Below are 26,692 nucleotides of genomic sequence, written 5' to 3'. Positions count from 1 at the left end.
CATGGTATCATTACAACATAGTTGTGTCATCTCATGGTATCATTACAACATAGTTGTGTTTGTCATCTCATGATATCATTATAACAGTTGTGTTTGTCATCTCATGGTATCATTACAACATAGTTGTGTGTCATCTCATGGTATCATTACAACATAGTTGTGTTTGTCATCTCATGGTATCATTACAACATAGTTGTGTTTGTCATCTCATGACATCATTACAACATAGTTGTGTCATCTCATGGTATCATTACAACATAGTTGTGTCATCTCATGGTATCATTACAACATAGTTGTTTGTCATCTCATGGTATCATTACAACATAGTTGTGTCATCTCATGGTATCATTACAACATAGTTGTTTGTCATCTCATGGTATCATTACAACATAGTTGTGTCATCTCATGGTATCATTACAACATAGTTGTGTATGTCATCTCATGATATCATTACAACATAGTCGTGTTTGTCATCTCATGATATCATTACAACATAGTTGTGTTTCTAATCTCATGGTATCATTACAACATAGTTGTGTCTGTCATCTCATGATCTCATTACAACATAGTTGTGTATGTCATCTCATGATATCATTACAACATAGTTGTTTGTCATCTCATGATATCATTACAACATAGTTGTGTTTGTCATCTCATGATATCATTACAACATAGTTGTGTTTGTCATCTCATGATATCAATACAACATAGTTATATTTGTCATCTCATGATATCATTACAACATAGTTGTGTATGTCATCTCATGATATCATTACAACATAGTTGTGTTTGTCATCTCATGATATCATTACAACATAGTTGTTTGTCATCTCATGATATCAATACAACATAGTTGTGTTTGTCATCTCATGATATCATTACAACATAGTTGTGTATGTCATCTCATGATATCATTACAACATAGTTGTGTTTGTCATCTCATGATATCATTACAACATAGTTGTGTTTGTCATCTCATGATATCAATACAACATAGTTGTGTTTGTCATCTCATGATATCATTACAACATAGTTGTGTATGTCATCTCATGGTATCATTACAAAATAGTTGTGTATGTCATCTCATGATATCATTACAACATAGTCGTGTTTGTCATCTCATGATATCATTACAACATAGTTGTGTTTGTCATCTCATGATATCATTACAACATAGTTGTGTATGTCATCTCATGATATCATTACAACATAGTTGTGTTTGTCAACTCATGATCTCATTACAACATAGTTGTGTATGTCATCTATTGATATCATTACAACATAGTTGTGTTTGTCATCTCATGGTATCATTACAACATAGTTGTGTTTGTCAACTCATGATCTCATTACAACATAGTTGTGTTTGTCATCTCATGGTATCATTACAACATAGTTGTGTTTGTCAACTCATGATCTCATTACAACATAGTTGTGTATGTCATCTCATGATCTCATTACAACATAGTTGTGTTTGTCATCTCATGATATCATTACAACATAGTTGTGTTTGTCAACTCATGATCTCATTACAACATAGTTGTGTTTGTCAACTCATGATCTCATTACAACATAGTTGTGTTTGTCATCTCATGATATCATTACAACATAGTTGTGTTTGTCATCTCATGGTATCATTACAACATAGTTGTGTTTGTCATCTCATGGTATCATTACAACATAGTTGTGTATGTCCAGCCTGTTGGGTCAGGAATCCCGACAAAACCTAAAAATGGCAGAAAATGCTTTTTTTGGGAAAACTTTTTTTCCCCAAAAAAATTCTAAAAACAGACTTGCTTCAGCAGCACAATTCTGGTGCTGTAGTTGTAGGAGATGTCTCAAAACGTCATCAGGAGTCCCGACAAAACCCGTAAATGTAAGAAAATAGAAGAAAATGCATATTTTACGAAAAAAAAAATTTGCAAAAAAGTCATAAGGGGGGACCCTTACAAAAAATCCAAAAAAACGGATTTGCTTCAGCAGCACAATTCTGGTGCTGTAGTTGTAGGAGATGTCTCAAAACGTCATCAGGAGTCCCGACAAAACCCGTAAATGTAAGAAAATAGAAGAAAATGCATATTTTACGAAAAAAAAAATTTGCAAAAAAGTCATAAGGGGGGACCCTTACAAAAAATCCAAAAAAACGGATTTGCTTCAGCAGCACAATTCTGGTGCTGTAGTCGTAGGAGATGTCTCAAAACGTCATCAGGAGTCCCGACAAAACCTAAAAATGGCAGAAAATGCTTTTTTTTAGAAAACTTTTTTTCACAAAAATAAATTCAAAAAACTGACTTGCTTCAGCAGCACAATTTTGGTGCTGTAGTTGTAGGAGATGTCTCAAAATGTCATCAGGAGTCCCGACAAAACCCGTAAATGTAAGAAAATGGAAGAAAATGCATATTTTAAGAAAACATTTTTTTGCAAAAAAGTCGTAAGGGGGGACCCTTACAAAAAATTCAAAAAAACAGACTTGCTTCAGCAGCACAATTCTGGTGCTGTAGTTGTAGGAGATGTCTCAAAACGTCATCAGGAGTCCCGACAAAACCTGTAAATGGAAGAAAATGTAAGAAAATGCATATTTTCCAAAACAAAATTTTGCAAAAAAGTCGTAAGGGGGGACCCTTACAAAAAATTCAAAAAAACGGATTTGCTTCAGCAGCACAATTCTGGTGCTGTAGTCGTAGGAGATGTCTCAAAATGTCATCAGGAGTCCCGACAAAATCTAAAAATGGCAGAAAATGCTTTTTTTGGGAAAACTTTTTTTCACAAATTTTTTTTCAAAAAACAGACCTGCTTTGGCAGCACAATTCTGGTGCTGTAGTTGTAGGAGATGTCTCAAAACGTCATCAGGAGTCCCGACAAAACCCGTAAATGTAAGAAAATGTAAGAAAATGCATATTTTACGGAAATTTTTTTTTTCAAAAAAGTCGTAAGGGGGGACCCTTACAAAAAATTCAAAAAAACGGATTTGCTTCAGCAGCACAATTTTGGTGCTGTAGTTGTAGGAGATGTCTCAAAACGTCATCAGGAGTCCCGACAAAACCTAAAAATGGCAGAAAATGCTTTTTTTGAGAAAACTTTTTTTCACAAAAAAAAATTCAAAAAACGGACTTGCTTCAGCAGCACAATTTTGGTGCTGTAGTTGTAGGAGATGTCTCAAAACGTCATCAGGAGTCCCGACAAAACCTAAAAATGGCAGAAAATGCTTTTTTTGAGAAAACTTTTTTTCACAAAAAAAAATTCAAAAAACGGACTTGCTTCAGCAGCACAATTCTGGTGCTGTAGTTGTAGGAGATGTCTCAAAACGTCATCAGGAGTCCCGACAAAACCCGTAAATGTAAGAAAATGTAAGAAATTGTAAGAAAATGCATATTTTACAAAAAAAATTTTTTGCAAAAAAGTCATAAGGGGGGACCCTTACAAAAAATCCAAAAAAACGGATTTGCTTCAGCAGCACAATTCTGGTGCTGTAGTTGTAGGAGATGTCTCAAAACATCATCAGGAGTCCCGACAAAACCCGTAAATGTAAGAAAATGTAAGAAAATGCATGTTTTCCAAAACAAAATTTTGCAAAAAAGTCGTAAGGGGGGACCCTTACAAAAAATCCAAAAAAACGATTTGCTTCAGCAGCACAATTCTGGTGCTGTAGTTGTAGGAGATGTCTCAAAACGTCATCAGGAGTCCCGACAAAACCCGTAAATGTAAGAAAATGTAAGAAAATGCATATTTTACGAAAAAAATATTTTGCAAAAAAGTCGTAAGGGGGGACCCTTACAAAAAATCCAAAAAAACGATTTGCTTCAGCAGCACAATTCTGGTGCTGTAGTTGTAGGAGATGTCTCAAAACGTCATCAGGAGTCCCGACTAAACCTAAAAATGGCAGAAAATGCTTTTTTTGAGAAAACTTTTTTTCACAAAAAAAATTTCAAAAAACGGACTTGCTTCAGCAGCACAATTCTGGTGCTGTAGTTGTAGGAGATGTCTCAAAACGTCATCAGGAGTCCCGACAAAACCCGTAAATGTAAGAAAATGTAAGAAATTGTAAGAAAATGCATATTTTACAAAAAAATTTTTTTGCAAAAAAGTCATAAGGGGGGACCCTTACAAAAAATCCAAAAAAACGGATTTGCTTCAGCAGCAAAATTCTGGTGCTGTAGTTGTAGGAGATGTCTTAAAACGTCATCAGGAGTCCCGACAAAACCCGTAAATGTAAGAAAATGCATATTTTACGAAAAAAATATTTTGCAAAAAAGTCGTAAGGGGGGACCCTTACAAAAAATCCAAAAAAACGATTTGCTTCAGCAGCACAATTCTGGTGCTGTAGTTGTAGGAGATGTCTCAAAACGTCATCAGGAGTCCCGACAAAACCCGTAAATGGAAGAAAATGGAAGAAAATGCATATTTTACGGAAAAATTTTTTTTCAAAAAAGTCGTAAGGGGGGACCCTTACAAAAAATTCAAAAAAACGGATTTGCTTCAGCAGCACAATTTTGGTGCTGTAGTTGTAGGAGATGTCTCAAAACGTCATCAGGAGTCCCGACAAAACCTAAAACTGGCAGAAAATGCTTTTTTTGAGAAAACTTTTTTTCACAAAAAAAAATTCAAAAAACGGACTTGCTTCAGCAGCACAATTTTGGTGCTGTAGTTGTAGGAGATGTCTTAAAACGTCATCAGGAGTCCCGACAAAACCCGTAAATGTAAGAAAATGTAAGAAAATGCATATTTTACGAAAAAAATATTTTGCAAAAAAGTCGTAAGGGGGGACCCTTACAAAAAATCCAAAAAAACGATTTGCTTCAGCAGCACAATTCTGGTGCTGTAGTTGTAGGAGATGTCTCAAAACGTCATCAGGAGTCCCGACAAAACCTAAAAATGGCAGAAAATGCTTTTTTTGAGAAAACTTTTTTTCACAAAAAAAATTTCAAAAAACGGACTTGCTTCAGCAGCACAATTCTGGTGCTGTAGTTGTAGGAGATGTCTCAAAACGTCATCAGGAGTCCCGACAAAACCCGTAAATGTAAGAAAATGTAAGAAATTGTAAGAAAATGCATATTTTACAAAAAAATTTTTTTGCAAAAAAGTCATAAGGGGGGACCCTTACAAAAAATCCAAAAAAACGGATTTGCTTCAGCAGCACAATTCTGGTGCTGTAGTTGTAGGAGATGTCTTAAAACGTCATCAGGAGTCCCGACAAAACCCGTAAATGTAAGAAAATGCATATTTTACGAAAAAAATATTTTGCAAAAAAGTCGTAAGGGGGGACCCTTACAAAAAATCCAAAAAAACGATTTGCTTCAGCAGCACAATTCTGGTGCTGTAGTTGTAGGAGATGTCTCAAAACGTCATCAGGAGTCCCGACAAAACCCGTAAATGGAAGAAAATGGAAGAAAATGCATATTTTACGGAAAAAATTTTTTTCAAAAAAGTCGTAAGGGGGGACCCTTACAAAAAATTCAAAAAAACGGATTTGCTTCAGCAGCACAATTTTGGTGCTGTAGTTGTAGGAGATGTCTCAAAACGTCATCAGGAGTCCCGACAAAACCTAAAACTGGCAGAAAATGCTTTTTTTGAGAAAACTTTTTTTCACAAAAAAAAATTCAAAAAACGGACTTGCTTCAGCAGCACAATTTTGGTGCTGTAGTTGTAGGAGATGTCTTAAAACGTCATCAGGAGTCCCGACAAAACCCGTAAATGGAAGAAAATAGAAGAAAATGCATATTTTACAAAAAAATTTTTTGCAAAAAAGTCGTAAGGGGGGACCCTTACAAAAAATTCAAAAAAACGGATTTGCTTCAGCAGCACAATTTTGGTGCTGTAGTCATAGGAGATGTCTTAAAACTTCATCAGGAGTCCCGACAAAATCTAAAAATGGCAGAAAATGCTTTTTTTGGGAAAACTTTTTTTCACAAAATTTTTTTCAAAAACAGACCTGCTTCAGCAGCACAATTCTGGTGCTGTAGTTGTAGGAGATGTCTTAAAACGTCATCAGGAGTCCCGACAAAAGCCGTAAATGTAAGAAAATGGAAGAAAATGCATATTTTACGAAAAAAAATTTTTGCAAAAAAGTCGTAAGGGGGGACCCTTACAAAAAATCCAAAAAAACGGATTTGCTTCAGCAGCACAATTTTGGTGCTGTAGTTGTAGGAGATGTCTCAAAACGTCATCAGGAGTCCCGACAAAACCTAAAAATGGCAGAAAATGCTTTTTTTGAGAAAACTTTTTTTCACAAAAAAAAATTCAAAAAACGGATTTGCTTCAGCAGCACAATTCTGGTGCTGTAGTTGTAAGAGATGTCTCAAAACGTCATCAGGAGTCCCGACAAAACCCGTAAATGTAAGAAAATGTAAGAAATTGTAAGAAAATTCATATTTTACAAAAAATTTTTTTTGCAAAAAAGTCATAAGGGGGGACCCTTACAAAAAATCCAAAAAAACGGATTTGCTTCAGCAGCACAATTCTGGTGCTGTAGTTGTAGGAGATGTCTCAAAACGTCATCAGGAGTCCCGACAAAACCCGTAAATGTAAGAAAATGTAAGAAAATGCATATTTTCCAAAACAAAATTTTGCAAAAAAGTCGTAAGGGGGGACCCTTACAAAAAATTATAAAAAAACGGATTTGCTTCAGCAGCACAATTCTGGTGCTGTAGTCGTAGGAGATGTCTCAAAACGTCATCAGGAGTCCCGACAAAATCTAAAAATGGCAGAAAATGCTTTTTTTGGGAAAACTTTTTTTCAAATTTTTTTTTTCAAAAAACAGACCTGCTTCAGCAGCACAATTCTGGTGCTGTAGTTGTAGGAGATGTCTCAAAACGTCATCAGGAGTCCCGACAAAACCCGTAAATGTAAGAAAATGTAAGAAATTGTAAGAAAATGCATATTTTACAAAAAATTTTTTTTGCAAAAAAGTCATAAGGGGGGACCCTTACAAAAAATCCAAAAAAACGGATTTGCTTCAGCAGCACAATTCTGGTGCTGTAGTTGTAGGAGATGTCTCAAAACGTCATCAGGAGTCCCGACAAAACCCGTAAATGTAAGAAAATGTAAGAAAATGCATGTTTTCCAAAACAAAATTTTGCAAAAAAGTCGTAAGGGGGGACCCTTACAAAAAATCCAAAAAAACGATTTGCTTCAGCAGCACAATTCTGGTGCTGTAGTTGTAGGAGATGTCTCAAAACGTCATCAGGAGTCCCGACAAAACCCGTAAATGGAAGAAAATGGAAGAAAATGCATATTTTACGGAATTTTTTTTTTTCAAAAAAGTCGTAAGGGGGGACCCTTACAAAAAATTCAAAAAAACGGATTTGCTTCAGCAGCACAATTCTGGTGCTGTAGTTGTAGGAGATGTCTTAAAACGTCATCAGGAGTCCCGACAAAACCCGTAAATGTAAGAAAATGCATATTTTACGAAAAAAATATTTTGCAAAAAAGTCGTAAGGGGGGACCCTTACAAAAAATCCAAAAAAACGATTTGCTTCAGCAGCACAATTCTGGTGCTGTAGTTGTAGGAGATGTCTCAAAACGTCATCAGGAGTCCCGACAAAACCCGTAAATGGAAGAAAATGGAAGAAAATGCATATTTTACGGAAAAATTTTTTTTCAAAAAAGTCGTAAGGGGGGACCCTTACAAAAATTCAAAAAAACGGATTTGCTTCAGCAGCACAATTTTGGTGCTGTAGTCATAGGAGATGTCTTAAAACTTCATCAGGAGTCCCGACAAAATCTAAAAATGGCAGAAAATGCTTTTTTTGGGAAAACTTTTTTTCACAAAATTTTTTTCAAAAACAGACCTGCTTCAGCAGCACAATTCTGGTGCTGTAGTTGTAGGAGATGTCTTAAAACGTCATCAGGAGTCCCGACAAAAGCCGTAAATGTAAGAAAATGGAAGAAAATGCATATTTTACGAAAAAAATATTTTGCAAAAAAGTAGTAAGGGGGGACCCTTACAAAAAATCAAAAAAAACGGATTTTATTCAGCAGCACAATTTTGGTGCTGTAGTTGTAGGAGATGTCTCAAAACGTCATCAGGAGTCCCGACAAAACCCGTAAATGAAAGAAAATGAAAGAAAATGCATATTTTAAGAAAAAAATTTTTTGCAAAAAAGTTGTAAGGGGGGACCCTTACAAAAAATTCAAAAAAACTGACTTGCTTCAGCAGCACAATTCTGGTGCTGTAGTTGTAGGAGATGTCTTAAAACGTCCTCAGGAGTCCCGATAAAACCTAAACATGGCAGAAAATGCTTTTTTTCACAAAAAAAATTCAAAAAACAGACTACGTCATCATCATGGCGCCGATGAAGGCTGCTTCAGTGCTCTCGTGCGCTCTGTTTTGTTTGTTTTTGTACATAAATTGTGTTTCCGGGTGCTCTTACACTCGTGAAGAGCTACTGAACATCAGATCCATCATCCCTATGGACTTGTTACCAGTCATCTTAGCGTCAGCTGCGGATTTGGTCCATTCTGTGCTCAAAAGAGGGAAACCGCATCGAAGAGGAAAGAGAGCGGGCGCACTTTTCCGTCTTTGCGGACGGGGATTACGCACTTCTCTACAAGGCATCTTCCTCTCCAACGTCCGCTCACTTGCCAACAAGATGGACGAGCTAGCGTTGCTGATGAGAAGGAACAAGGACTTTTCCTCATCCTGTTTGTTGTGCTTCACGGAGACTTGGCTGAGCGCAAGTGTCCCGGACAGCGCGCTTCAACTGGAGGGCTTTTATCTCCTTCGCACGGACCGAGACGCGGCGCTCTCTGGCAAAAAAAGAGGCGGTGCACTCTGCTTCTTTATCAACAATAGCTGGTGTACAGACGTGACAGTGATTTCCAGACACTGTTCTTCTTCTCTGGAATATTTCTTCATCCACTGTAAGCCCTTTTACTCACCGCGTGAGATTGTTTCATTCATTCCAGTGGCTGTTTACATCCCGCCCGGCGCGGACGTGCGTGACGCTCAGCGCGCGCTCGCAGGACAGATCTTACATGTGGAACGGTCTTTTCCTGACTCTCTTGTTATCGTGCTTGGTGACTTTAACAAGGGAAATTTGAGCCAGGAATTACCAAAGTATAGACAGTTTATTAAATGCCCGGCCAGAGAGGAGAACACGCTGGATCACTGCTACACTACATTGAGCAAGGCTTTTCATGCAGTCCCGCGCGCTGCTCTTGGACTATCAGATCACGTGATGGTGCACTTAATCCCTTCATACAGACAGAGACTGAAACTGGCTAAACCTGTTATGAGGAACATTAAGTGTTTCACTGCCGAGTCTGTGGACGAGTTGCGTGCTTGTTGGGAAACGACAGACTGGGAGGTAATTGGAGCGGCCACGAACAATCTGGACGAGTATACGGACACTGTGACCTCATACATACAGTTCAATGAGGCGCGCATGATTCCAACGCGCACCAGGGTTTGTTATAACAACGACAAGCCCTGGTTCACACCCGAGCTCCGACAGCTGCGCAAGAAGAAGGAGGCTGCGTGGAGAAGCGGGGACCGAAGTACATACAGAGAAGCGAAGTACCACTTCACCAGGGAAGTGGAGAAAGCTAAATCTGTGTACTCTAACCGTCTACAGGAACAGTTCCGCTCCAATGATTCTGCGGCAGTTTGGAGAGGTCTAAGGGCCCTTACGAACTATAAGCCCAAAACCCCCCAGGCCCTGAATGACCGGACTCTCGCTCAGGGCCTCAACACACATTACTGTCGTCATGAACGGCCTTCAGCTCATCAAAGCCATGCTCCCCCCACCATCACCCTCCCCACCAATGCCAGCACTTCATTAAAGGAGTTAAAGGACTCAAAGGACTCCAATGACATCACAGGACTCCAAAAACATCATAAGATTGTACGGACCCTCTCCATCAAAGAAGAGGATGTACGCCGGCAGTTCTTGAAGCTGAATACGCGTAAGGCCCCCGGGCCGGGTGGTGTCTCCCCCTCCACTCTCAGACACTGTGCGGACCAGCTGGCTCCTTTCTTCACTGACATTTTTAACACCTCCCTGGAGCTATGCCGCGTGCCGTCCTGCTTTAAGACCTCTACCATTGTCCCTGTCCCCAAGAAAGCACGGATCACAGGACTAAATGACTACAGGCCGGTCGCGCTGACGTCTGTGGTCATGAAGTCCTTTGAGCGCTTGGTCCTGCCCCACCTCAAGGACATCACCGCCCCCCTCCTGGACCCACTGCAGTTCGCCTACAGAGCCAACAGGTCTGTGGATGATGCAGTGAACCTGGCCCTCCACTTCATCCTGGAGCATCTGGACTCCCCAGGAACCTATGCTAGGATCCTGTTTGTGGACTTCAGCTCTGCCTTCAATACCATCCTCCCTGGACTGCTACGAGACAAGCTCTACCAGCTCAGCGTGCCCGACTCCCTCTGCAGTTGGATTAATGACTTCCTGACAGACCGGAGACAGCACGTACGGCTGGGGAAGATTGTCTCGGACAGTCGAACCACAAACACTGGTACTCATCAGGGCTGTGTACTCTCCCCCTGACTCTTCTCCCTGTATACAAACTGCTGCACCTCCAGTCACCAATCCGTAAAACTGCTCAAGTTTGCGGATGACACCACCCTCATCGGGCTCATCTCGAATGGCGATGAGTCCGCCTACAGGAGAGAGGTGGACCGGCTGACGTCCTGGTGCAGCCTCAACAACTTGGAGCTGAACGCCCAGAAAACAGTGGAGATGATCATGGACTTCAGGAAAGTCACAGCCCCACCATCCCCCCTCACCCTGATTGACTCTCCCACCCCCGTCCCCGTTGTGGACTCCTTCCGTTTCTTGGGCACCACCATCACCCAGGACCTCAAGTGGGAGCTGACCATCAGCTCCCTCATCAAGAAGGCCCAGCAGAGGATGTACTTCCTGCGGCAGCTGAGGAAACTTAAGGTGCCGACCGAGATGCTGGTGCAGTTTTACTCAGCCATCATAGAGTCCATCCTGACCTCCTCCATCACAGTGTGGTTCCCCGGCGCCACAGTCCAGGATAAGAATAGACTGCAGCGCATCGTACGTGCTGCTGAGAAGGTGATTGGCTGCAAGCTCCCATCCCTCCAGGACTTGTTCTCCTCCAGGACCAGGAGGCGTGTGGGTCGGATCACAGCCGACTCTTCTCACCCTGGACACACACTATTCTCCCCTCTCCCCTCAGGCAGGAGACTACGCTCCATCCAGACCCACACCTCCCGCCACCTGAACAGTTTTTTCCCCTCGGCCATCAGGCAAATGAACAATAACTCCTAACAGCAGCTCCTTGAATCCCTTCTAAGTCTAAGTCTATCTGATAGCTCAGTCACAGCTCTTTTTATTACCAAGTATGTGTTATACATGTTTTATGTCGCACGTTTGCACCAAGAAAAATTCCTAGTTTGTGAACCCGTTCTCAAACAATGGCAATAAAACTATTCTGATTTTATAGGTACTGACCAAAGTCCGTCAGTACTACCAGGTACTATGGTTGTACTAATACAAAGTACCGTGGTACTAATCAATTAAAATTAGTACTATACTGCTTCTGAAAAATACCAGTATTTTTTTTTCCATACATGAAAGCATATCATCATGACTATATATCATCAGGACTAAATATAATCAGGACTAAATATCATCAGGACTAATTGTAATCAGGACTAAATATCATCAGGACTAAATATCATCAGGACCAAATATCATCATGACGAAATATCATCAGGACTAAATATTATCATGACTAAATATCATCAGGACTAAATATCATCAGGACTAAATAGTATCATGACTAAATATCACCAGGACTAAATATCACCAGGACTAAATATCATCATTACTAAATATCATCAGGACTAAATATCATCAGGACTAAATATCATCAGGACTAAATATCATCATGACCAAATATCATCATGACTAAATATCATCATGACTAAATATCATCAGGACCAAATATCATCATGACCAAATATCATCATGATTAAATATCATCAGGACTAAATATCATCATGACCAAATATCATCAGGACTAAATATCATCAGGACTAAATATCATCATGACCAAATATCATCAGGACTAAATATCATCATGACTAAATATCATCAGGACTAAATATCATCAGGACTAAATATCATCATGACTAAATATCACCAGGACTAAATATCATCATGACCAAATATCATCATGACTAAATATCATCAGAACCAAATATCATCATGACTAAATATCATCAGGACTAAATATCAGCATGACTAAATATCATCAGGACTAAATATCAGCATGACTAAATATCATCAGGACTAAATATCATCAGGACTAAATATCATCATGACTAAATATCATCAGGACTAAATATCATCAGGACTAAATATCACCATGACCAAATATCATCAGGACTAAATATCACCATGACCAAATATCATCAGGACCAAATATCATCAGGACCAAATATCATCATGACCAATTATCATCATGACCAATTATCATCATGACTAAATATCATCAGGACTAAATATCATCAGGACTAAATATCATCATGACCAAATATCATCAGGACTAAATATCATCAGGACTAAATATCATCATGATTAAATATCATCAGGACTAAATATCATCATGATTAAATATCATCAGGACTAAATATCATCATGACCAAATATCATCATGACTAAATATCATCAGGACTAAATATATCATGACCAAATATCATCATGACTAAATATCATCAGGACTAAATATCATCATGATTAAATATCATCATGACTAAATATCATCATGACTAAATATCATCAGGACCAAATATCATCAGGACTAAATATCATCAGGACTAATTATAATCAAGACTAAATATCATCAGGACTAAATATCATCATGACCAAATATCATCAGGACTAAATATCAGGACTAAATATCATCAGGACTAAATATCATCAGGACTAATTATAATCAAGACTAAATATCATCAGGACTAAATATCATCATGACCAAATATCATCAGGACTAAATATCAGGACTAAATATTATCATGACTAAATATCATCAGGACTAAATATCATCATGACTAAATATCATCAGGACTAAATATCATCAGGACTAAATAGTATCATGACTAAATATCATCATGACTAAATATCATCAGGACTAAATATCACCAGGACTAAATATCATCAGGACTAAATATTATCAGGACTAAATATCATCAGGACTAAATATCACCATGACTAAATATCACCAGGACTAAATATCATCAGGACTAAATATCATCATGATTAAATATCATCAGGACTAAATATCATCATGACTAAATATTATCAGGACTAAATATCATCATGACCAAATATCATCATGATTAAATATCATCAGGACTAAATATCATCATGACCAAATATCATCATGATTAAATATCATCAGGACTAAATATCATCATGACCAAATATCATCATGACTAAATATCATCATGACTAAATATCATCAGGACCAAATATCATCATGACTAAATATCATCAGGACTAAATATCATCAGGACTAAATATCATCATGACCAAATATCATCAGGACTAAATATCATCAGGACTAAATATCATCATGACTAAATATCACCAGGACTAAATATCACCAGGACTAAATATCATCATGACCAAATATCATCATGACTAAATATCATCAGGACTAAATGTCATCATGACTAAATATCACAAGGACTAAATATCACCAGGACTAAATATCATCATGACCAAATATCATCATGACTAAATATCATCAGGACTAAATATCATCATGACTAAATATCATCAGGACCAAATATCATCATGACCAAATATCATCATGACTAAATATCATCAGGACTAAATATCATCATGACCAAATATCATCATGATTAAATATCATCAGGACTAAATATCATCATGACCAAATATCATCATGACCAAATATCATCAGGACCAAATATCATCATGACCAAATATCATCATGATTAAATATCATCAGGACTAAATATCATCATGACCAATAATCATCAGGACTAAATATCATCAGGACTAAATATCATCATGACTAAATATCATCAGGACTAAATATCATCATGATTAAATATCATCAGGACTAAATATCATCATGACTAAATATCATCAGGACCAAATATCATCATGACCAAATATCATCAGGACTAGATATCACCAGGACTAAATATCATTATGATTAAATATCATCAGGACTAAATATCATCATGACTAAATATCATCAGGACTAAATATCATCATGACCAAATATCATCAGGACTAAATATCATCTTGACCAAATATCATCATGACTAAATATCATCAGGACTAAATATCATCATGACTAAATATCATCATGACCAAATATCATCAGGACTAAATATCATCATGACCAAATATCATCAGGACCAAATATCATCATGACCAAATATCATCATGATTAAATATCATCAGGACTAAATATCATCATGACCAAATATCATCATGACCAAATATCATCAGGACTAAATATCATCAGGACTAAATATCATCATGATTAAATATCATCAGGACTAAATATCATCATGACTAAATATCATCATGACCAAATATCATCAGGACCAAATATCATCAGGACTAGATATCATCAGGACTAAATATCATCATGATTAAATATCATCAGGACTAGATATCATCAGGACTAAATATCATCATGACCAAATATCATCATGACTAAATATCAGGACCAAATATCATCATGACCAAATATCATCATGATTAAATATCATCAGGACTAAATATCATCATGACCAAATATCATCATGACCAAATATCATCATGACTAAATATCATCAGGACTAAATATCATCATGATTAGATATAATCAGGACTAAATATCATCATGACTAAATATCATCATGACTAAATATCATCAGGACCAAATATCATCATGACCAAATATCATCATGATTAAATATCATCAGGACTAAATATCATCATGACCAAATATCATCAGGACTAAATATCATCAGGACTAAATATCATCAGGACCAAATATCATCATGACCAAATATCATCATGACTAAATATCATCAGGACCAAATATCATCATGACTAAATATCATCATGACCAAATATCATGACCAAATATCATCATGACTAAATATCATCAGGACTAAATATCATCATGATTAAATATCATCAGGACTAAATATCATCATGACTAAATATCATCAGGACTAAATATCATCATGACCAAATATCATCAGGACTAGATATCATCAGGACTAAATATCATCATGATTAAATATCATCAGGACTAGATATCATCAGGACTAAATATCATCATGACCAAATATCATCATGACTAAATATCATCAGGACCAAATATCATCATGACCAAATATCATCATGATTAAATATCATCAGGACTAAATATCATCAGGACTAAATATCATCAGGACCAAATATCATCAGGACTAGATATCACCAGGACTAGATATGATCAGGACTAGATATCAGGTTGATATGCTTGATGACCTAGGTGTTGATGTTCCTGCAGACACATGGAGAGGACTCTGGAGCGCCTCCTGCAGATCCAGACTGGGATGGAGGATCTGGTGTTGGCTCTGCAGCAGGCGGAGGGCGTGAGAGACGCCTGGGAGGGCGTGGGCGACCTCTTCATCGACTCTCTGCAGGATCACATCGATGCCACCAAGGTAGCTACACACCAACCTTTATCTCTTCTACGCACCAACCTTTATCTCTTCTACGCCCTCACCTTCAATCCACACTGCCAGCGTCTTGATGGAAGTCACACATGTCACGTCATGCCTGCCTGCCTGCAGCACACCACTCTTTATAACACATCACTCCTATGTTTATAACACATCTGTCCTATGTTTATAACACATCACTCCTATGTTTATAACACATCACTCCTATGTTTATAACACATCTGTCCTATGTTTATAACACATCACTCCTATGTTTATAACACATCTGTCCTATGTTTATAACACATATGTCCTATGTTTATAACACATCACTCCTATGTTTATAACACATCTGTCCTATGTTTATAACACATCACTCCTATGTTTATAACACATCTGTCCTATGTTTATAACACATCACTCCTATGTTTATAACACATCACTCCTATGTTTATAACACATATGTCCTATGTTTATAACACATATGTCCTATGTTTATAACACATATGGCCTATGTTTATAACACATCTGTCCTATGTTTATAACACATATGGCCTATGTTTATAACACATCTGTCCTATGTTTATAACACATATGTCCTATGTTTATAACACATATGTCCTATGTTTATAACACATATGTCCTATGTTTATAACACATCACTCCTATGTTTATAACACATCACTCCTATGTTTATAACACATCTGTCCTATGTTTATAACACATCACTCCTATGTTTATAACACATCTGTCCTATGTTTATAACACATATGTCCTATGTTTATAACACATCACTCCTATGTTTATAACACATCTGTCCTATGTTTATAACACATCACTCCTATGTTTATAACACATCTGTCCTATGTTTATAACACATCACTCCTATGTTTATAACACATCACTCCTATGTTTATAACACATATGTCCTATGTTTATAACACATATGTCCTATGTTTATAACACATATGGCCTATGTTTATAACACATCTGTCCTATGTTTATAACACATATGGCCTATGTTTATAACACATCTGTCCTATGTTTATAACACATATGTCCTATGTTTATAACACATATGTCCTATGTTTATAACACATCACTCCTATGTTTATAACACATCACTCCTATGTTTATAACACATATGGCCTATGTTTATAACACATCACTCCTATGTTTATAACACATCTGTCCTATGTTTATAACACATCTGTCCTATGTTTATAACACATATGTCCTATGTTTATAACACATCACTCCTATGTTTATAACACATATGTCCTATGTTTATAACACATCACTCCTATGTTTATAACACATATGTCCTATGTTTATAACACATCTGTCCTATGTTTATAACACATCACTCCTGTTTATAACACATATGTCCTATGTTTATAACACATCACTCCTATGTTTATAACACATCACTCCTATGTTTATAACACATATGTCCTATGTTTATAACACATCACTCCTATGTTTATAACACATATGTCCTATGTTTATAACACATATGTCCTATGTTTATAATACATATGTCCTATGTTTATAACACATCTGTCCTATGTTTATAACACATCACTCCTATGTTTATAACACATCACTCCTATGTTTATAACACATCACTCCTATGTTTATAACACATATGTCCTATGTTTATAACACATCTGTCCTATGTTTATAACACATCACTCCTATGTTTATAACACATATGTCCTATGTTTATAACACATCACTCTTATGTTTATAACACATCTGTCCTATGTTTATAACACATCTGTCCTATGTTTATAACACATCTGTCCTATGTTTATAACACATATGTCCTATGTTTATAACACATATGTCCTATGTTTATAACACATATGTCCTATGTTTATAACACATATGGCCTATGTTTATAACACATCTGTCCTATGTTTATAACACATTTGTCCTATGTTTATAACACATATGTCCTATGTTTATAACACATCACTCCTATGTTTATAACACATCACTCCTATGTTTATAACACATATGGCCTATGTTTATAACACATCACTCCTATGTTTATAACACATATGTCCTATGTTTATAACACATATGTCCTATGTTTATAACACATATGTCCTATGTTTATAACACATCACTCCTATGTTTATAACACATATGTCCTATGTTTATAACACATCACTCCTATGTTTATAACACATATGTCCTATGTTTATAACACATCTGTCCTATGTTTATAACACATCACTCCTATGTTTATAACACATATGTCCTATGTTTATAACACATCACTCCTATGTTTATAACACATCACTCCTATGTTTATAACACATATGTCCTATGTTTATAACACATCACTCCTATGTTTATAACACATATGTCCTATGTTTATAACACATATGTCCTATGTTTATAACACATCTGTCCTATGTTTATAACACATCACTCCTATGTTTATAACACATCACTCCTATGTTTATAACACATCACTCCTATGTTTATAACACATATGTCCTATGTTTATAACACATCTGTCCTATGTTTATAACACATCACTCCTATGTTTATAACACATATGTCCTATGTTCATAACACATCTGTCCTATGTTTATAACACATCACTCCTTTGTTTATAACACATATGTCCTATGTTTATAACACATCACTCCTATGTTTATAACACATATGTCCTATGTTTATAACACATCACTCCTATGTTTATAACACATATGTCCTATGTTTATAACACATCACTCCTATGTTTATAACACATATGTCCTATGTTTATAACACATATGTCCTATGTTTATAACACATCACTCCTATGTTTATAACACATCACTCCTATGTTTATAACACATCACTCCTATGTTTATAACACATATGTCCTATGTTTATAACACATCTGTCCTATGTTTATAACACATCACTCCTATGTTTATAACACATATGTCCTATGTTCATAACACATCTGTCCTATGTTTATAACACATCACTCCTATGTTTATAACACATATGTCCTATGTTTATAACACATCACTCCTATGTTTATAACACATATGTCCTATGTTTATAACACATCACTCCTATGTTTATAACACATATGTCCTATGTTTATAACACATATGTCCTATGTTTATAACACATATGTCCTATGTTTATAACACATCTGTCCTATGTTTATAACACATCACTCCTATGTTTATAACACATATGTCCTATGTTTATAACACATCTGTCCTATGTTTATAACACATCACTCCTATGTTTATAACACATATGTCCTATGTTTTTAACACATATGTCCTATGTTTATAACACATATGGCCTATGTTTATAACACATATGTCCTATGTTTATAACACATATGGCCTATGTTTATAACACATCACTCCTATGTTTATAACACATCTGTCCTATGTTTATAACACATCACTCCTATGTTTATAACACATCACTCCTATGTTTATAACACATATGTCCTATGTTTATAACACATCTGTCCTATGTTTATAACACATCACTCCTATGTTTATAACACATATGTCCTATGTTTATAACACATCACTCCTATGTTTATAACACATATGTCCTATGTTTACAACACATATGTCCTATGTTTATAACACATATGTCCTATGTTTATAACACATCACTCTTATGTTTATAACACATCACTCCTATGTTTATAACACATCTGTCCTATGTTTATAACACATCACTCCTATGTTTATAACACATCTGTCCTATGTTTATAACACATCACTCCTATGTTTATAACACATATGTCCTATGTTTATAACACATATGTCCTATGTTTATAACACATATGTCCTATGTTTATAACACATATGGCCTATGTTTATAACACATCTGTCCTATGTTTATAACACATATGGCCTATGTTTATAACACATCTGTCCTATGTTTATAACACATATGTCCTATGTTTATAACACATATGTCCTATGTTTATAACACATCACTCCTATGTTTATAACACATCACTCCTATGTTTATAACACATATGGCCTATGTTTATAACACATCACTCCTATGTTTATAACACATCTGTCCTATGTTTATAACACATCTGTCCTATGTTTATAACACATATGTCCTATGTTTATAACACATCACTCCTATGTTTATAACACATATGTCCTATGTTTATAACACATCACTCCTATGTTTATAACACATCTGTCCTATGTTTATAACACATCACTCCTATGTTTATAACACATCACTCCTATGTTTATAACACATCACTCCTATGTTTATAACACATATGTCCTATGTTTATAACACATCTGTCCTATGTTTATAACACATCACTCCTATGTTTATAACACATCACTCCTATGTTTATAACACATCACTCCTATGTTTATAACACATCACTCCTATGTTTATAACACATCACTCCTATGTTTATAACACATATGTCCTATGTTTATAACACATATGTCCTATGTTTATAACACATCACTCCTATGTTTATAACACATCTGTCCTATGTTTATAACACATCTGTCCTATGTTTATAACACATCTGTCCTATGTTTATAACACATATGTCCTATGTTTATAACACATATGTCCTATGTTTATAACACATATGTCCTATGTTTATAACACATATGGCCTATGTTTATAACACATCTGTCCTATGTTTATAACACATATGTCCTATGTTTATAACACATATGTCCTATGTTTATAACACATCACTCCTATGTTTATAACACATCACTCCTATGTTTATAACACATATGGCCTATGTTTATAACACATCACTCCTATGTTTATAACACATCTGTCCTATGTTTATAACACATCTGTCCTATGTTTATAACACATATGTCCTATGTTTATAACACATCACTCCTATGTTTATAACACATATGTCCTATGTTTATAACACATCACTCCTATGTTTATAACACATATGTCCTATGTTTATAACACATCTGTCCTATGTTTATAACACATCACTCCTATGTTTATAACACATATGTCCTATGTTTATAACACATCACTCCTATGTTTATAACACATCACTCCTATGTTTATAACACATATGTCCTATGTTTATAACACATCACTCCTATGTTTATAACACATATGTCCTATGTTTATAACACATCTGTCCTATGTTTATAACACATCACTCCTATGTTTATAACACATCACTCCTATGTTTATAACACATATGTCCTATGTTTATAACACATCTGTCCTATGTTTATAACACATCACTCCTATGTTTATAACACATATGTCCTATGTTCATAACACATCTGTCCTATGTTTATAACACATCACTCCTTTGTTTATAACACATATGTCCTATGTTTATAACACATCACTCCTATGTTTATAACACATATGTCCTATGTTTATAACACATCACTCCTATGTTTATAACACATATGTCCTATGTTTATAACACATCACTCCTATGTTTATAACACATATGTCCTATGTTTATAACACATATGTCCTATGTTTATAACACATCACTCCTATGTTTATAACACATCACTCCTATGTTTATAACACATCACTCCTATGTTTATAACACATATGTCCTATGTTTATAACACATCTGTCCTATATTTATAACACATCACTCCTATGTTTATAACACATCACTCCTATGTTTATAACACATCACTCCTATGTTTATAACACATATGTCCTATGTTCATAACACATCTGTCCTATGTTTATAACACATCACTCCTATGTTTAACACATATGTCCTATGTTTATAACACATCACTCCTATGTTTATAACACATATGTCCTATGTTTATAACACATCACTCCTATGTTTATAACACATATGTCCTATGTTTATAACACATATGTCCTATGTTTATAACACATCACTCCTATGTTTATAACACATATGTCCTATGTTTATAACACATCACTCCTATGTTTATAACACATATGTCCTATGTTTATAACACATCTGTCCTATGTTTATAACACATCACTCCTATGTTTATAACACATATGTCCTATGTTTTTAACACATATGTCCTATGTTTATAACACATATGGCCTATGTTTATAACACATATGTCCTATGTTTATAACACATATGGCCTATGTTTATAACACATCACTCCTATGTTTATAACACATCTGTCCTATGTTTATAACACATCACTCCTATGTTTATAACACATCACTCCTATGTTTATAACACATATGTCCTATGTTTATAACACATCTGTCCTATGTTTATAACACATCACTCCTATGTTTATAACACATATGTCCTATGTTTATAACACATCACTCCTATGTTTATAACACATATGTCCTATGTTTACAACACATATGTCCTATGTTTATAACACATATGTCCTATGTTTATAACACATCACTCTTATGTTTATAACACATCACTCCTATGTTTATAACACATCTGTCCTATGTTTATAACACATCACTCCTATGTTTATAACACATCTGTCCTATGTTTATAACACATCACTCCTATGTTTATAACACATCACTCCTATGTTTATAACACATATGTCCTATGTTTATAACACATATGTCCTATGTTTATAACACATATGTCCTATGTTTATAACACATATGGCCTATGTTTATAACACATCTGTCCTATGTTTATAACACATATGGCCTATGTTTATAACACATCTGTCCTATGTTTATAACACATATGTCCTATGTTTATAACACATATGTCCTATGTTTATAACACATCACTCCTATGTTTATAACACATCACTCCTATGTTTATAACACATATGGCCTATGTTTATAACACATCACTCCTATGTTTATAACACATCTGTCCTATGTTTATAACACATCTGTCCTATGTTTATAACACATATGTCCTATGTTTATAACACATCACTCCTATGTTTATAACACATATGTCCTATGTTTATAACACATCACTCCTATGTTTATAACACATATGTCCTATGTTTATAACACATCTGTCCTATGTTTATAACACATCACTCCTATGTTTATAACACATATGTCCTATGTTTATAACACATCACTCCTATGTTTATAACACATCACTCCTATGTTTATAACACATATGTCCTATGTTTATAACACATCACTCCTATGTTTATAACACATATGTCCTATGTTTATAACACATATGTCCTATGTTTATAATACATATGTCCTATGTTTATAACACATCTGTCCTATGTTTATAACACATCACTCCTATGTTTATAACACATCACTCCTATGTTTATAACACATCACTCCTATGTTTATAACACATATGTCCTATGTTTATAACACATCTGTCCTATGTTTATAACACATCACTCCTATGTTTATAACACATATGTCCTATGTTTATAACACATCACTCCTATGTTTATAACACATCTGTCCTATGTTTATAACACATCTGTCCTATGTTTATAACACATCTGTCCTATGTTTATAACACATATGTCCTATGTTTATAACACATATGTCCTATGTTTATAACACATATGGCCTATGTTTATAACACATCTGTCCTATGTTTATAACACATATGTCCTATGTTTATAACACATATGTCCTATGTTTATAACACATCACTCCTATGTTTATAACACATCACTCCTATGTTTATAACACATATGGCCTATGTTTATAACACATCACTCCTATGTTTATAACACATCTGTCCTATGTTTATAACACATATGTCCTATGTTATAACACATCACTCCTATGTTTATAACACATATGTCCTATGTTTATAACACATCACTCCTATGTTTATAACACATATGTCCTATGTTTATAACACATCTGTCCTATGTTTATAACACATCACTCCTATGTTTATAACACATATGTCCTATGTTTATAACACATATGTCCTATGTTTATAACACATATGGCCTATGTTTATAACACATATGTCCTATGTTTATAACACATATGGCCTATGTTTATAACACATCACTCCTATGTTTATAACACATCTGTCCTATGTTTATAACACATCACTCCTATGTTTATAACACATCTGTCCTATGTTTATAACACATCACTCCTATGTTTATAACACATATGTCCTATGTTTATAACACATCTGTCCTATGTTTATAACACATCACTCCTATGTTTATAACACATATGTCCTATGTTTATAACACATCACTCCTATGTTTATAACACATATGTCCTATGTTTACAACACATATGTCCTATGTTTATAACACATATGTCCTATGTTTATAACACATCACTCCTATGTTTATAACACATCTGTCCTATGTTTATAACACATATGTCCTATGTTTATAACACATATGTCCTATGTTTATAACACATCACTCCTCTGTTGTCATGTAAGTCACACATGTATGATCCTGTAACTACTTGGTATCAGATCCATACCTAAATGTGTGGTATCATCCAAAACTAATGTCAAGTATCAAAGAAGAGAAGAATAAGTGATTATTACATTTGAACAGATGTGTAGATAGAACATGTTAAAAGAGAAAATAAGCAGATATTAACAGTAAATGAACAAGTCGATTAATAATCCATTTTTACAGTTTGTCCCTCATAATGTGTACAAAATAATAGGTGCATAAATGACACAATATGTTACTGCAGACTAATTAGGAGTCTTTGTTTGTTTACTTCCTACTAAAAGACAAGTTGTCTAGTATGTTCAACATTGTATTGAAGGACTAAATGACAATAATAAACATATGTTTCATGTACACTAACATTTGTTGTTACAACAAAGACAATAATGACATTTTTTGTGGTCCGCTTTATTTAGAAAAGTATCAAAATATCGAAATACTTTGGTAGCAGTACCAAAATATTGGTATCGGGACAACCCTACAATAAACATGAGGTGGGCAACAGGTCATGACAAAACATCCTCGTCAACCGCAGGTCATCTTTTGTCTTCGTCAAGGCATCTATTGTTTACCTCCAAAATGCCATTAAGGTCAACCGAGCTTGTCAATGACCCGCCCCCCAGGTAAGCACAAGCCAAACCTTGTAAGATGTCATCCCAGGAGAGCAGAGCCGTGAAATCCGCAACATTGGATTCAAATCCTGTCATTGAAACACATCAACCTGAAAGTTTCATGCAATCTAGTCTGAACCTGAATGCATAAAGTTTCATGCAATCTAGTCTGAACCTGAATGCATAAAGTTTCATGCAATCTAGTCTGAACCTGAATGCATAAAGTTCCATGCAATCTAGTCTGAACCTGAATGCATAAAGTGTCATGCAATCTAGTCTGAACCTGAATGCATAAAGTTTCATGCAATCTAGTCTGAACCTGAATGCATAAAGTGTCATGCAATCTAGTCTGAACCCGAATGCATAAAGTTTCATGCAATCTAGTCTGAACCTGAATGCATAAAGTTTCATGCAATCTAGTCTGAACCTGAATGCATAAGGTTTCATGCAATCTAGTCTGAACCTGAATGCATAAAGTGTCATTTAATCTAGTCTGAACCTGAATGCATAAAGTGTCATGCAATCTAGTCTGAACCTGAATGCATAAAGTGTCATGCAATCTAGTCTGAACCTGAATGCATAAAGTGTCATGCAATCTAGTCTGAACCTGAATGCATAAAGTTTCATGCAATCTAGTCTGAACCTGAATGCATAAAGTTTCATGCAATCTAGTCTGAACCGGAATGCATAAAGTTTCATGCAATCTAGTCTGAACCTGAATGCATAAAGTTTCATGCAATCTAGTCTGAACCTGAATGCATAAAGTTTCATGCAATCTAGTCTGAACCTGAATGCATAAAGTTTCATGCAATCTAGTCTGAACCTGAATGCATAAAGTTTCATGCAATCTAGTCTGAACCTGAATGCATAAAGTTTCATGCAATCTAGTCTGCTCTCCAAATGTTGCCAATAAAAGATGAAATGTGTTCCAAACAGCTGACGTGGCAAACAAGAAGTGGGGCAGTAACAAATGAGTATGCACACATGAAGTCATACCCACTCGCTCTTTTATTGGTGGTGCTGCACCTCTGTCGGGTTCTAAGATCATATTTCTCAGGAAGTACCGCTGCCGGTCCATTATGCACACATCTTCACTTTTAGTTGGACTTTTGCTGCCAGTACAAGAGAAGCAGCCAAATAAGGCAAGGCAAGGCAAGGCAACTTTATTTGTATAGCGCTTTTCATACACAAGGCAGACTCAAAGTGCTTCACAGACAACAAAGTGAAATGAAAGAAAATAAAAGCAAAATTAAAATGCAGACAATAAAAATAAAAACAGTGCAGACGTTAAAAGTTAAAAGATTAAAAGATTTAGCTGAAAGCTAAGGTGAACATAAAAGTCTTCAGTCTAGTTTTAAAAGTAGTGAGAGTTGGGGAAAGTCTGACACCTTCAGGAAGTTTATTCCAGCTATGTGTTGCATAGTGACTGAATGATGATCTCCCTTGATTTGAGTTTACTCTTGGAACCGCTAACAGATTGGTCTCAGAAGATCTTAGTGATCTAGAGGGCGTATATAGTGGGAGCATATCAGTGATATACTTGGGCCCTAGACCATGTAGTGATTTATATGTGAGCAGGAGGATTTTGAAATCTATTCTCTGATGTACAGGGAGCCAATGTAAGGATTTAAGAATTGGTGTAATGTGCTCACATTTTTTGGTCTTTGTTAGAACTCTAGCAGCAGCGTTCTGAACAAGCTGTAGCTGCCTGACAGTTTTTTTGGGAAGACCTGCAAGGAGACCATTACAATAGTCTAGCCTACTGGTAATAAAGGCATGTACAAGTTTTTCTAAGTCTTGAGCTGACATGAGCCCTCTAAGTCTTTTTACATTTTTGAGGTGATAGTAGGCCGATTTTGTTACTGATTTGATGTGACTGTCGAAATGTAAATCAGAATCTAAAATAACCCCAAGATTTCTGGCTTTATTTGAGGTTTTCAGGGACAGTGATTGAAGGTGTTGGATGACTTTAAACCTTTCTTTTTTAGCACCAAAAACAATTATCTCAGTTTTATCTTCAT

The 26,692-nt window shown here is 35.4% G+C and overlaps 1 protein-coding gene across 4 annotated transcripts in view; it reads left to right on the top strand.

Annotated features, from left to right (window-relative positions):
• drp2 (dystrophin related protein 2) overlaps positions 1–26,692 on the top strand; it is a 299,389-nt gene that overhangs the window by 148,751 nt on the left and 123,946 nt on the right. For all 4 annotated transcript variants that reach the window (XM_062043976.1, XM_062043975.1, XM_062043974.1 and 1 more), the window contains one exon: positions 15,508–15,664. In XM_062043976.1, coding sequence (XP_061899960.1) covers positions 15,508–15,664 — 157 coding nt within the window. The remainder of the gene's footprint in view (positions 1–15,507; positions 15,665–26,692) is intronic.

This window comes from Entelurus aequoreus, linkage group LG04 (assembly GCF_033978785.1).
Source record: "Entelurus aequoreus isolate RoL-2023_Sb linkage group LG04, RoL_Eaeq_v1.1, whole genome shotgun sequence".
NCBI classification, from domain to species: Eukaryota; Metazoa; Chordata; class Actinopteri; order Syngnathiformes; family Syngnathidae; genus Entelurus; species Entelurus aequoreus.
The sequence above is the reverse complement of the archived record's forward strand: the minus strand, read 5'-3'. Positions and strand labels throughout refer to the sequence as shown.